Source organism: Trichoplusia ni, chromosome 12, assembly GCF_003590095.1.
Source record: "Trichoplusia ni isolate ovarian cell line Hi5 chromosome 12, tn1, whole genome shotgun sequence".
Taxonomy (NCBI): Eukaryota; Metazoa; Arthropoda; class Insecta; order Lepidoptera; family Noctuidae; genus Trichoplusia; species Trichoplusia ni.
The window spans coordinates 7,636,457-7,650,503 of NC_039489.1; the positions used below are offsets into that span (position 1 = coordinate 7,636,457).

The following is a 14,047-nucleotide window of genomic DNA, read 5'->3' on the forward strand; positions in this document are numbered from 1 at the left end:
TTATATTGCTTAGTAGTTTTTTTTTGAGCCAGTCAAATATAAATTTGAAAAAAAAACCATAATCATACCGGTTAAAGATTGAAAACATTCTATAACCTACAGTTACAGGCAAAAATTGTAAAGTAACTCTTTAAAGTGCTACAAAACGTACATATGTTATATCTTACTTACATTCCCAAGCAGGTAATTTACGCTTTGCCAAATGCCGGGAAAACATATACACGTCGTTAATATCATAAAACGTTTACAAAATACTTGGTAATAAGGTAAAGTGGCCATTAAATCAGCGATTAATTGGGTAGTTTATTGCGATTAACTTGTTTAATACTTTTAGAAGGACTACGGGTCCGACCACCGTCGTTGTACATTAATTATGTTATGCAATGAACTTTCAATACTTTGGTGTATGAGTGAATATTACGACAGTTTTCTGTGTTGGGGTAAACAGGTGTTTATAACATACAAATGTTGTATAAATAAAAAAATGGTATTGAAATATATCAATCAAACTCGACAGACTGTTTCCATCACCTAATCAAGAATGATATATTTAAATCTTCATGTCCAATTGTGATACACAAGGCGGACTTAATGCCGCAAGGCATTATCTACCAGTCAACCTTCGGTACTAATGGAGAAGCAGCTGGAATAGGTACAACAGTACATTATCTGTATTAAATACTTTGTTTTAATTATTTTTACTTAAATAAGTTAACCTCTCAGGTTAACTTATTTAAGTCGAAATCGACTTTTCGAAACAAATTAGGCTACAGTTTTTTCCTTTTGTACCTGACATACAATATAATTAGTTATCAAATAGAAAATGTTTCTTGTTATAATTTTCCTTATCTCGTCACGCCCACGTTCGGAGTTATAATTAAGAGGCTGATAACTAAGATAAATACCTGCGAATGAAAATTTAAATAGCTTTTGAAATGGCAAAATTTACATTGTGCGTACTAAGCAATTTATTTTGTAAAAATTCGAGTATCATGAGGAAAGATTTGGATACAAGTGCACTGAGATACTGTCCATTACTGGATCAAATATTTTTTAGTAATTTTGTGATTGGAGATATTAAGTAGATAAATTAAATGGAAGAAGGAAAAATTAAACTTTAGTAACAAAATGGATATTTTCTCGTAACTAAAACAAGATTTTTTATTACAATAAAACAAATATAACTTGCTACCTATTCGACAACCAAAACGTAAGCAAAGTTAGCCAAAGTTAAGTTTTAAAATAGAAAAGAAAATAACGACGCATAATAAAAAATAAAACAAAAATATTTCAGAAAATCTTCAGTATTTTCAAAATATAAATTTCCTAAAGCTGTCTTTGTTTCAGACTGAAAGCAACTAAACTTAACCCTGCAGTCACCTGCTAGGGGTAAGACGGGCCAAGTGCGGTTATGAGGGGGGTAAGTTTCCCTCTTTACGGATCTTTATGTCCTTCGATCCCCACTTAAACTAACGCTATCACGATCTAGCAAGTTCGGTCGCAACACTAAAATACGCAGGTTATTGTAGGACGTCCCTATCGGCGGACACCGGCGGATATTATCCGCGAGCACCGGTGCGATATCCGCGCGACCGCCGTAATAAGAAGTCAATATTAGTTGGGCGGGCGGATTTGTGCTGGCTGTTTGGTGTAGAGTAGCCTTTGTAGGGTTGCATTGTCTTTCAAATGTTTAATTTTTTTTAATTTATTAGCTAAGGTTGGTATTTTCTGTAACATATTAAGTGTTTGATAACTATCTTCTCATGGGGGTCAATTTTGTAGAGAATTTTATATAAAAATAGCTTAATAATTATCTTAGGTTGTATAAAATTAAATTTTGAACTTACCTGAAAATATAGAATTGAGTTTAAATAATTAATTTTCATCTATTTACCCTATAAATAGGTAGCTATTTACACTACTTTCGTCCATTTAGACTTAAATACTCAATACAATTTTTCATTCTACTATTTAAAGTTATATAAATGTAAAGTTTGCATTTAAGTAAAGAATAATATATATTTATTTTTCAAACGTCAATCTCCAAATCAGCCTTAAACAGAAGCATTCTCCACACTACCTAAACCCAACAGAAGCTCGGGGCGCCCCGATAACAGGACGAGTTTACACAGGGCCAATTAGACTGCCCCCGCGGCATCTCACTGTTTTCACTAGCTAATTGTATCTCCCCGTGTGCACCGTACCTGCTCTGTTTACATCTATGTGCATACAGCCTTACTCCGTCTACTCGTTGGGGTAATATGTACTTATGTTACATATTACCCCCTTATTAATTAAAACTTTGTTTTAGATGCGTAAATAATTATGTTGCGGTAGAGGTTATTACGTCATGTGAGTTGTGGATGAGGTTATTTGTTTGTTAAAGGGTATTTTGAGTATTTGCTGTACGTGGCTTTATTTTTTTATATTTTGGTATTTGGATAAAGAGTGGGTGACACATGTATTTAGGTTTGTTCTTCTTTCGAATAATTGTTGGAGATATTTTGTCAGGAACTATTTAAAGCTTGTTCGTATCGTATCCACCTTCTAATTATGCACAGATATGATAATGGAAAATGATACAACAGTCGTACAAATGTGGACATCGTCACCATCAGAAAATTTAAAAGTATGTGTACAAGTCTATATGTAAAGTATGTTTTGGAAAACCTGTCCCGATCAATTAAGGGGTTTTAGTGTATTGTGAGACGATGAAGTGCTTGTTATTGAAAAAAAAAAGAATTTTCCCAGATGATTTTAATTGATACCGTACTAAGAAAACACAACTAAGTTATCTTAGTTATTAAATTCATTTTTGTTAGTTTATTTATATTGATGCCAAATGTTTAACAATTTTTTTAGCACTTCTCTAAAGAGACTTCTATGTCCTTCAAGAATCGGGGTTTTTCCTTCATACTGAATACTTCAAGGAAGATCTCCATATTTCAAAACAATTGTTTTATGAATCTATTTGAATGGACACAGGAGACGGGACAAACCTGGCTCTCAGTACAAATAAAGGAACATGACTTAAAAGTGCGTTTTAAAATGTAAAGGTGATTTCATACATTCACGGGCCGGGGCAAATGCTCAAATTCTTCAAGGGTTTTGATTATTCTTCTTCCTTCACATTAACATCTCCTTAAAGGCTTTTACTTATAGTATCTAAGTTGACCGAAGAATTAATTATCATATCGGTAGCTTGAAATGCGTTCCCGAGTATCACGGAAGATTTATGTACTTTTTAATATAGATTTCTTTTCACAAGCATGCAAGAGTCCTCTGTCTTATAACTCTCCTACTTTGCCAGGACAAAAGAGTCTGCATATAACGCGCCATCCAAAGCTGAAGGAAATAGATGAGTACCTAGTTTTGCTACTCTTTTCCCAAGGCGATTAACACATAGCGCGGTTGTCGTTGTTGTCGATTGTGGTAGACGTGATACCGCCGCGCCGCTCGGCTATTCACATTTTAGTCATTAGTATATTTATTAGACACCAATGCACCATGAGACAGTTTTCACCGCCTCAATCGTTTGAAGATCAAGCACGGATCGCGTTGGATCAAAGATATATACTGCTTTCTAAGGCATCAAATTACCAAACCACTAACAACCAAGTAATTTTACGAATTAAATCAGCATCCTAAGGTCAAAAAAGCTTAGATACACATCCAGCTGCCGCTAAAAAATAAAATATAAAATGTGATTATTATCACCTTATCGTAGTTATTCAACACAAGGTGCACACGGCTTTACAACTCAAAGTGCATTATATTTGTCATAGTTTAGTACCTGCAAGCGGCACTTTTACACTTTATCGGTACGACAATATTTGCTCGTTCGCCCTCACTGTACACATGGGCATACCTTGGTACAGTGGTGCTCAAGGTTTTATAGAAATATTTTAAGAGTTGAAAGATTAAAGGAGGTTTAGATGAAATAAATAGATTTTAGTAGTTTTTTTTATGCTTAAGTTGTTTTTATTAGTGTGCTTTGCCGAGAGTGTGATGGTAAAGTGCGCCTGTTTATTTCTTTTTACATTACACAAAGATCAAAACTAAAAACTTGCCTAAATCTCGTAATATAATGACAAACCTTGCAGACCAACTACCAAATAATGTATGTATAAGGCAGACATACAACTGTCTACGTGGGGATCTCGCAGTCCAAGGCCTTATATGGGGCCCTAGTGCGTCCGGTTACCTATTACTGCTTCTTGTCGAACATTATACATTTATGGACGTGCCCAAAAGAACAATTATCAACAGGCTGATTTGGGCCACGCAAAAAATACCTACAACTATGCTTGTCTGGTATATATTATTTGACCGTCTTGAAAGCCCTTTAATTAGCGTCACAGGTTTAATGTCTTCTAATGTTAAAAGTTTGAGTGCCACTGCATCAATGCTTTCTATGATTGCCGTCATTATTACATAGACGTGTAAAATGTAGATTGTTATGTTATTACATTCCTTATTGGTTTATCGGTTACCGCTACAAGGGATCAAGTTTAAATACTTATGACGCTTAAGATTATATCCAAGCGAAATGATTTGGTGGGCTTTTTTATAAATTGTGTGAAAAAGTTACATTGCTCAATAAACTGGGCGAAAGCCTGGGTAACCTGCGAATACACCTGCCAAAAAACCCTGTTTGAAAAGCATCCAACCTCTAGTAAATTACCGAATAATCTTTTTTCTGTTTAAAAAAACGACTCCCGCAATAAGGAATTTGATCCTTGTGTTGCGGAGGGTTTTACAAACATTCAAATCACATGCACAAAGACGCCCAGACACAGGATAAGCATTCGTAGATCACACCAACCCGCGGCTCGCGCTCAGTGGGTTTGACGTGGTGCCCTCAACCACTCGGTGCAGTCAAAATTTATGTTCTTTGGTAGATATGATGTACCTAGTTCAACTTAATTCGGTAATAGTGAAGTCAGAACACAAGTGCTTTCATTTCATTTCCCGAAAACCGAAAGGTTTAAAGCCGATTTTTTACTACTCCTAGTTTCTGTCGAAAATATAGTGCACGTGATGTAGGTGTAAATAAAACCATACAATATTTATCACTCATTTTTATTATCACAAAACAACAGCAATTAACAACATACTTACACAACCGACAATGTATTAAAACTAAACAAGTTACAACGAACTTATGTACATTTATTTACATTGGCAACTAGGGTAACTATAGAGTCAGTTTACATTTAGAAAAGGATAAATAATATCAAAAATCTCTACGAGTAAAAGAGATGGCGCCATTTCATGACAATTGACATAGACATTGTACATATGTTGTTGCCATCACAAAAATGAACCGAAAATCATCTGCTATAGTTAAAAATATATCCTAAGTTTTAAAACCAACTAGGACTTAGGTAGCTGACTCTATAATACCCATACTATCTATTTTACTCATATTTTAAGTCACACTCAATACTGTATTGTTAAAGCCGTTGTTGACAAGCATGTCAAACACACAAGTTTCCCCATTTACTCACTAGATTAGGAAAGGCGCTAGTGTAGTGCTAGTTACATTTATTTCTTTCTTTACCTAAAACTGTGTAGAACACACTGCAAAATGCCCACTTAAATTAAAAAAAGACTTGCATTGTTTAAAAAGTATTTTTTGCCTGTCTCCCGATCATATCAAAGAAGTAAAATAAGTCTGCCTAACGACATTAACTTAAAAAACAAAATAAAACGAAACTTCCTCACACAAAACAAAAAACTGGTTTCAATTTGTATTCAAACATTAATTTAATCTAACCTCACAATACACTAACGCCATCTATTGAACACATTCAATCTAGTACAATGACAGTATCAGTCCGCGGGTCGCTTGGTCAGCTGGCGTGGTAGAGGCCCGCCAGAGCGTCCTGCAAGGCACGCAGGCATGGGAGGGTTGAGTTGTAGCCGCCAGCCTTCTCGGTTTCGTTTTCGGCTCTGTAAATAATTAAGAAAATTAACTATTAATTTTAAACTTATTATGTAGGCTTTTGAAGGTAGAATTCGAAAGGGGAGATGTTTTTAGCTGTATAATGAGTATCTTTGTATTTATAACTCAACTATACATCTTTAAGTCACTGAACTTTTAAAACAGGTTTTTTTTTCTATGACGCACTGGATAGTTAAGTGTAAATCCAGTCTATTATTTATTACGAAAGCATATGTATGGATCATTAGCATGAGTACCCCAAACTAACTAACCTGACATGCTTCAGATACCCGCATCCGACAATATCCTCGATGGAAGGCGGCTCGGGCCCACAGCGGTCGTACACGGCCGGAGGCTCGTACTTGTATAGTGGACCCTCTTCTATAAGAGGCAGTGCTTGCTGTGCCGAAACTCGCGTGAATTTTACTCCCGTTGAGAATTGTGTTACCTGCAAAAAGATATTTCTATATTATAGTGGTGTCAATACAAATGACTCAAAATCTTCCAAATCTATTTTTTTTTAGAATGCTTGATTCATAGGGTCATGGGATAAAGCAACACAGTAAACTAGAACACTGTATATCAAAATTGAAACATTGGAGAATAGCTGCCAAGCTAATAGCTGGGTAAGAAAGTGCACATAATGGGAGCCATCAGGTAGGTAGATCTGAGTTTGGTAGTGGAGCATATAGTGGAATGTCTCAGATTGAAACCATAATAAGAAAATGAATCACAATATGCTTTGGTACTAGGATTGAAGAGAGGTAGAGAAGTACCCACCTTTGGTAGTGCAGGTAAAACATCCTCTTGCTTGCTAGCTTTATTTTGTGCAAATGTATTTAATATATCTTTGGCGTCACCCTCGGCAAACATGAGTTCATCAATAAGGGCCTCCTTCTCTCTAATCTTCTGTTTCTTAGCTTCCTGTTCTAAGCGGTTGATTTCCGCTCTCCGTAGTTCTTCCATTTGTTTCTCAATTTCTAATATTTCTTCAAGTTCTACTTCTTCTCTACCTGCAATGTTTGTTTTTAGTTATAAACAAATACTATTACAACATTAATCTTTTATAGAACTATGTAGTTGGAACTTGTACACACTACCACTTGCAATATGGTAATGCTGCTTTTTTATAGAGGTTTTGATGAAAGCGTAAGGATTTTCTTCTATAAAAGTAAAAAATCGAACATAATAGAGGAAAAGGCGAAAAACTTAACATTGCTTTGCAGAGCAACCTACTAGATAGGTAAATCAGGCAGGCCTATAAAATTACTATTTATGTTTGATTAATTCAAATAGCTTTTTTTTCATTATTTTTGGTAAAATGTGACTGGACTGTATTCTTTGTAAGTTTTTGTATGAATAATAATATGAGCCAAAATTTTTGTTTCAGTTAATTACAATGTTTAAATTATCATCTGTCTGCTGAATAAAGTACCAGAGATTAAAGTCATGATAAACTTGTATCATGAGAACTAGCAATGGTGTTTAGTTATTATTATGCACACATGTTTTAAGCTGACAAGTAAAAACTTGCCCAAAAAAAATTGCAGTCCCTTCTCTAAGTTTCCTCGCTTGGCACAATGTATTATTAGAGTAAAAGGCATGTTGTTCGATTTAAATATACTACAAAAAATAATGTCGCTCACCTATTTTAGCTTTATTCTTCATAATAATTTCCTTATTATCCTTTTTGTACTGTTCTATTCTTTTATTAGTGCCCACTATATCAATATTATTTGTTAGATTGTATACTATTGTTTCAATCTCCTCTAAATAGTCATTGTATTCACGTAAAGATGCAAAGTCCTCTTCTTTTTTGTTGTAATCTTTGAGAACCCGTTTTCGAATGTCTATTTCTTTTTCCACCATGGGGTCTTCGAAAAGCTGGACCCTGAAATTGCTTCGTCGGAGTGGTACATTGCAGTCGGGGCAGGAACCAGATCCTAAGTTGAAATAAGTGTGTTTTAAAAGTTTGAAAACATGATGTGATCAATGAATCTTGTCACTAAGGTCGTGGAATTACAAGAAGCAGAATATATAAGCCAGATAAAAGTACGAGTTGTTAGTATAAGATAGTTTAAAATGTTTACCTTTCAAAAACAGCAAATCAACACAGCTTTCACATAACGCATGGCCACATACGTTTACCATCAACTTCAGTGATGGATTTCTATATTTTGTTGTTTTGCACCGCGGACAAGCTTGGTCATCCATGTTGGTGTTGTAATTTGTTAGTAATTACCACCAAAAACAATTATTTGTAAGAATAATTGTGGCAGAATGAGTTTAGGGTATTTTCCGCCAAATTCCTAAAATGCCGATTTTTCATATGACAGCAGTTAGCAGATTCCTTTTGACAACTTTTTGTTGTTATGTCAATTTAACAGAATATAAAATTTTGTGTGAACGCAAACATAAATTGATGATACTGGTATCAATCTATAAGGAAAACTTTTTCTCATGACACACATTTAATCTGTCACAAATTAGCAAAACAATGTTTCTTAAATTTTGTAAAAATTAAATGTTATATATTTTTAATGAACATCTATTTTTTATTTGAAGGTTAAACTAAACGAAGCCGCAGTAAGTCTGTTCTTTAAAAATAAATATTGCATTTACCACCAATGAGGCTATGTAAACAAGAAACATGACGTTACCTTAGCCAATAATATATAGCCCAAGTGACAGTTTCAAAATAGATAAGCAAATGGAAAAATACTAAATAATTTTTAATTTGAAAGAAAAGTTATATTTTTATGTTTTACTTTTCATATTCCTAGAGTAAATAGCATAATTTAGTCTAAAAGTTACTGTTAAATATGAATTTAGCTTTAAGGCAGGTCTTGACGAGGCAATCTTTTAGATTATGTGACAGATTTGCGCACAAAAGTTTACCCAAACAGATACCCATAACCTCAACATGTCCTGTTATACAATTAAGGAGTTATTGTGTGCAGCGAGAGGAGGAGACTCGCAGGTTGCCGCAGCTCATGGAATTCCCGCCAATAATATGGCCTTCCATCATAAAGTTCATGAAAAATTGGATGTTTGCTAATTTAATTATCCGGCCGTATTTTGAACCGGAATTTAACTTACACGAGTTTATTGAGGCTTCCAAGCATGCAGTTCAGGTATTTATAAAATCTTCTGCCTATTATCTATCTAATAGAAATGCATAAGATTCTGACGATAGCTGAAATTCCATTCTAACTCATTATCTAGGTTGACACCTGTGAAGTTTATTTATTTACATCTTGTGGCCACAAAATGAATTTATGGAAAATTTACGTTACGACAAAATATAATTAACATGTAAATGATGTGTAGCCAGTTTACCCTTTGATATTTTGGTAAATAACACGAAAAAGAAGGAAAAAAACATTGTGAAACAGGTCTGCCAAACAGTCTAAAAATAAACACCTACAATCATGTTTTGCGTTAAGTCTTTTATAGTTTCTATGCTCTGATAAAATAGAGCAAATTTTTTAAATAGAATTAGATGAAGGTATTAATTATGTTATCTTTATAAAAATAATATTCAATTAAACTGAGTGGCAACTGTAATTTTTATTTTGTTCATGATTGTGATTATAACATAATAATATTATGCTCATAAATTATACAAACCTTTTGCAGTGACATGCAATTAGAGTTGTTCAGAATGAATTATTTCTTCATTTCTAGAAAAATATACAATGTTTGAAGGTGTATTTCTTTATTTATATCTATAAAAGGACTTAGAAAATTGGTTGAAGAGTAATCCACATAATTACATATTTTTCTGTAAATAAAGAGGTCTCTAAAATCCCTCCCTGTAAATGTTGCTGTTTTTTTTTTTTTTTTGAGAAGCTATTGTGTTTAACATCCACCGTCAGGTTGTTTCAGATGGGTTACAAAAGAGTGATTTCAAGTCTTTAGAAGGCCTAGTCGATAAGGATGCCATAGCGGCGTTAAAGACTGCTGTATCAAAGCTATCCGTTACTCAACGGCAACTGTTGTCTATTGAAAAAGATGATATATTTTATGCTTTTCCTTACCAGGTATGTTATTTATAGTGATTTTTTATTACTGCCATCACATTGGAAATGTGCAAACCATTTGATTATTGTTGCATATTTATGTACTTTTTAGTTCAGAACTTACTTGCCACTTTTTAGAGTTTCGTAACGAAAAGGTACCCTAACTACTGAGGCTCCACTGTCTGTCAGTCACCAGGTATCTCCTGAACAATGATAGCAACACAGTTGAACTAAAAATAATGCTTGGAGTTAAACAACAAGTGTTGTCATAAATTTGTTTGGGCAAATAAATTTTTACCTACCCACAAATTTTAGCCTAATTGTACAGAACCCACTGAGGGCAAATCTTGCATGTGATCAAACTTGACTGGTTTTTTCATAGTTTTCACTGTAAATTAACCTAAACCTTATGACAAAAACATATATTTCTTTTTAACTTAGCAAATACTATTTCTTAGTTAAAAACATCATTTTAATTGATACTCCAGGTTGGAATTATGTTTGACGATTCGGAAAAGCGGTGGGTAGAGATCACGATGTGCTACCATGTTATGAGAGGCCTCAAGCATATGAAAGAGACTGGTGATCTACCTCCAATATCATTAGGGTATGTATATACTAGTTACTTTAATAAAAAGAAATCCTCCTGCATTTAGGAACTTAATCTTTGTGCTGCTTGTTTCACAAGCATTCATGTCTAAGAAGCATCCAGACTCAGAACAAGCATTCGTAGATCACTTCTTTGAGAGGATAATACATCAAGAAAAGAATAAAAGCTGTTTATCATAAACTGTGACACTTATTATGAATGTTAGTCAAGATATCAAAACAAATTTGTTTATCGTGGGCTAGTTTGTCCTTGCAAGCACCTTTACAATGGTTTTTAGTCGCGTTTCATTTTGAAATTGAGTCTTTCGACAAAAAGACATTGGCTTTGTTTTTTTTAATACCTTAACCAATGGCGCAAAGATTTTTAATTTAGTAACTCATTGTTTCAGTGTACAACCAGAGTACCAAGACAAGATATTCATATTAAACTACAGGTTTATTCGGGAGTTTACTAAAGGCGTTGAGGACAATTGGTGCGTGAATATAGTGAATCATTTCCAACCCCAATCGCTCATGAAGAATTAGAAAGTGCTTGTTTCTGGGATATGAAGCTTCAGTCAGTGTAAAATAAATGCAGTTATTGTTTTAAATTGATTTTTATTTTTCCTATCTGATTGTTCCTTACCTAATGCATACAAAACGACGTTAATCTTAAATGCAAGCGTAATGCGTAATAAGGTAAATGCTATATTTAAAATACTACACAGTTGTCTTTGTAATCCTGTGTTGCCTCTTGCAATTTATTCAATAAAGTTTCAGTGTCGCCTGTAAGAAAAATAAAATATTCTCAATTTGGCGAGTTGTTCTAGTCCTGTTAGTACAAATTCTCAAGTTTTTATGCAAATAGGTTTTATTGCACAATACTTTTTATTATTTTATACTTGAATAATATATTTGTTCATACCTGTACAAGGATCATAGAGTGATCTCTTCTCAACGCCACATTGTATTTTAATAGGCCTTTGTTTCTTGAAGGACTGTTCAACATCTGTAATGGGTTAAATTATCTATTGATTAAGTATTTCTTTCTTTCTATTAAGCAAGTCTTTACACAAGCTGGTAGGAGAAAGGCGGTTCTTGCCTCAAAAAAGAGGACTGGTTTCAAACTAGTTTACATAAGCGCTACTTTTATCAAACTCACAACTCGTATGAAGATTGACGCGATAATTAATGCGTGCGACGAAAAATTTTAGTGAATTACCGAGAACGATTAAAGGGAACTCGCCAAAAAAGAGTAAGAAATATAACGCGTGTATATGAGTGGGTATTGCAACCCTCAAAAAAACAATCGAAAACCGCTCATAGCAGATAACAGGTCGTTTTATAAATGCTTTTTTCCACTACGAAGGGAAGACCCAGTTATTCTTATGAAACCAATTAAACTTTAAAAAATATAAGACCTCACCTTCATGCACTTTATCAAACAAACTGCTGACATCCAAATCTTCGCCCAGTCTCGTACACAACGCATTTACATACTGACTGGCATTCGGCACGATTCTATCCATGTCCTTAGTCTTCAGTTCATATGTGACGTCATTATCAATGCTTGTTGAACATTCTATTTGGAGTACTTCGTAGGCAGCTTGCGAAGACTGCGTCGAGTACGTAATTAAGACGTTTTTGTGGAAAGCATAGTCTTCTACTGTGTGTATTGATGAGTATATGGATGGGTTGGATTCCCTGTTGATAAGAGTATATATATTAGTGTTACCTTTTACATATAGTAGAAGCCCCTTTAGTACCTTTTACTTTAAGAGCTCTTACACACCAGGGCCATCTAGTGGAAGACAGCAGTTAACGCGGGTCTGCGGACGGCATTATATTGTCGGCAGCTGGCTTTATTGATTCATTATTCTGTTAACAATAGGCAAGCCGTAGCCTTAAAGCGCCGAACTTTGGAACGAGTGATTTTTTAAACAACTTCAGGTGTCATTGGGTTATCTTGAATTTTTAATCCTTTTCTCAAGAGTGTTTCACAAACATACAAGACACCGAAACTTAGAACAAGCTTTCAGAGATCAAACAAATATTTGTCTTACGCGGTTATTGAACCCACAACAAATGGCGCACAGGGTACAGTTTGACGTGGATCCTATAACACTTGTCTAGTCATGCAATGCTAAATCAAGAATAATGATTGTCTTACATTACCTATCTAAATATACTCTACACATATCCATGGTGATAATGCAGAGATCTGGCTTAAACTTCTCCATGCCTTTAAGTACAAAGTTTTCTGTAACACATTGTTCCAATTGCAGGTTTTCCGTGGGACAGTCTATGCCTAACATACATTTTGTGTTGCATAACTGGCAACCATGCCCTGCATAGAAAAAGAAGCCTGGAAATGAAAAACTTGAATATACTTTATAGTACAGTTGAATATAATGTTATATAGGAAGAAGGTTGTATATATATATTGGGAGTTTCATCTTCTCATTTGATTTTTTTTCACCTCTCTTTGTTGATATTACAACTTTTAATTGAGAGACATTGATAAATTGACTGAATTGAAAAGACTTGCCACACATAAGTATCTTTGATAAAACTAAATAAAAGTCCAGTTAATAAAATTAATGATAGATTGAAACAATTTCATTATCATTACAGAAAACTAAAGAAGATGAAATTTATACTTACAGTAAGAATTTTCTTCCAACAAATCAAATATATCTAAAAGAATTGACTTCAAATTCTTGCTAATGGTGTTCTTTATTTTAATAACAATAAAACCAATTGTCTTCAAGTGAGTGGCTAAAGAGTCACAGTCTATAGACGGAGTGGCTAATTTAGACATATATTCGTATTGATCATTAGCCACTAAGATCGCCACTTTAGACTGTGGTTTGTAGTATGTAGATATTGTTTTCACATTTAGAGAAGCAGTTACAAATTGTTTATATTTATTAGCTGACACGCCCCACCGGTCTAACGATCTGATTAACGTTTCGCCAGGCTTTTTGTCATTGGTAAAAGATATTCTGAAAGATTATAATAATATTTAATAATTTGCGCAGAGTAGAAAGTTTAAAAAATATAAGTAACTTTAAAACATACTTAAAATTTGCTAGTTTAGCAATTATTTCGCATTGATGCATACTAAATTCTAAAGCATTTTGATAGTCTTTGTACGACAAATTTTGCATTAAAGACATGATGTTTAAATTATTAATTATTCAAACCAATTCTTTTATTTACTAAACACCTTTTCCAGCTGATTGGGCTGGTACGATAAGTTTGTCACATTGACAGTAGCTACTGTCAAATATCTTGAAATATCAGCTGCTTATTCCTACCTTTGGTTACTTTTATGAAGTAGATTCACGCAAATCACAGGAAGAGTATTAAAAAACCGCAAGATGAACAGTATTCTCTTCATTTACTGAGAACGCATATTCTTTGCAAAGTATTTATTTCATAAAAGATTGGATTTTTAAAGAATTTTAGACCATAACAATTCCGTTAA

The 14,047-nt window shown here is 33.9% G+C and overlaps 3 protein-coding genes across 4 annotated transcripts; 1 reads left to right on the top strand and 2 right to left on the bottom strand.

The window, feature by feature from the left end:
* Positions 1-5,066: 5,066 nt before the first annotated feature.
* LOC113499156 (CDK-activating kinase assembly factor MAT1) lies at positions 5,067-8,311 on the bottom strand. The gene is made up of 5 exons (XM_026879504.1): positions 8,038-8,311; positions 7,594-7,890; positions 6,728-6,960; positions 6,220-6,395; positions 5,067-5,955 (listed from the first exon to the last, which is right to left on the bottom strand). Exons 1-5 carry the CDS (start codon positions 8,159-8,161, stop codon positions 5,856-5,858), a joined length of 930 nt encoding a protein of 309 aa, XP_026735305.1. The 5' UTR covers positions 8,162-8,311; the 3' UTR covers positions 5,067-5,855.
* A 304-nt stretch (positions 8,312-8,615) lies between these two features.
* On the top strand, positions 8,616-11,168 carry LOC113499158 (m-AAA protease-interacting protein 1, mitochondrial). Its single transcript, XM_026879506.1, has 4 exons — positions 8,616-9,081; positions 9,826-9,990; positions 10,458-10,576; positions 10,968-11,168. The coding sequence occupies exons 1-4, from the start codon at positions 8,770-8,772 to the stop codon at positions 11,101-11,103; spliced, it is 732 nt and encodes a 243-aa protein (XP_026735307.1). The 5' UTR covers positions 8,616-8,769; the 3' UTR covers positions 11,104-11,168.
* Positions 11,169-11,245: 77 nt separating this feature from the next.
* Positions 11,246-14,029, bottom strand: LOC113499154. Of its 2 annotated transcripts, none has more exons than XM_026879503.1 (6): positions 13,878-14,029; positions 13,222-13,562; positions 12,733-12,922; positions 11,984-12,261; positions 11,483-11,566; positions 11,246-11,343 (listed from the first exon to the last, which is right to left on the bottom strand). In XM_026879503.1, exons 1-6 carry the CDS (start codon positions 13,958-13,960, stop codon positions 11,270-11,272), a joined length of 1,050 nt encoding a protein of 349 aa, XP_026735304.1. In that variant the 5' UTR covers positions 13,961-14,029; the 3' UTR covers positions 11,246-11,269. The 2 variants fall into 2 exon arrangements, with proteins under 2 accessions (XP_026735304.1, XP_026735303.1); XM_026879502.1 differs by lacking the exon at positions 13,878-14,029 and adding an exon at positions 13,639-13,845.
* Between the last annotated feature and the right edge of the window lie 18 nt (positions 14,030-14,047).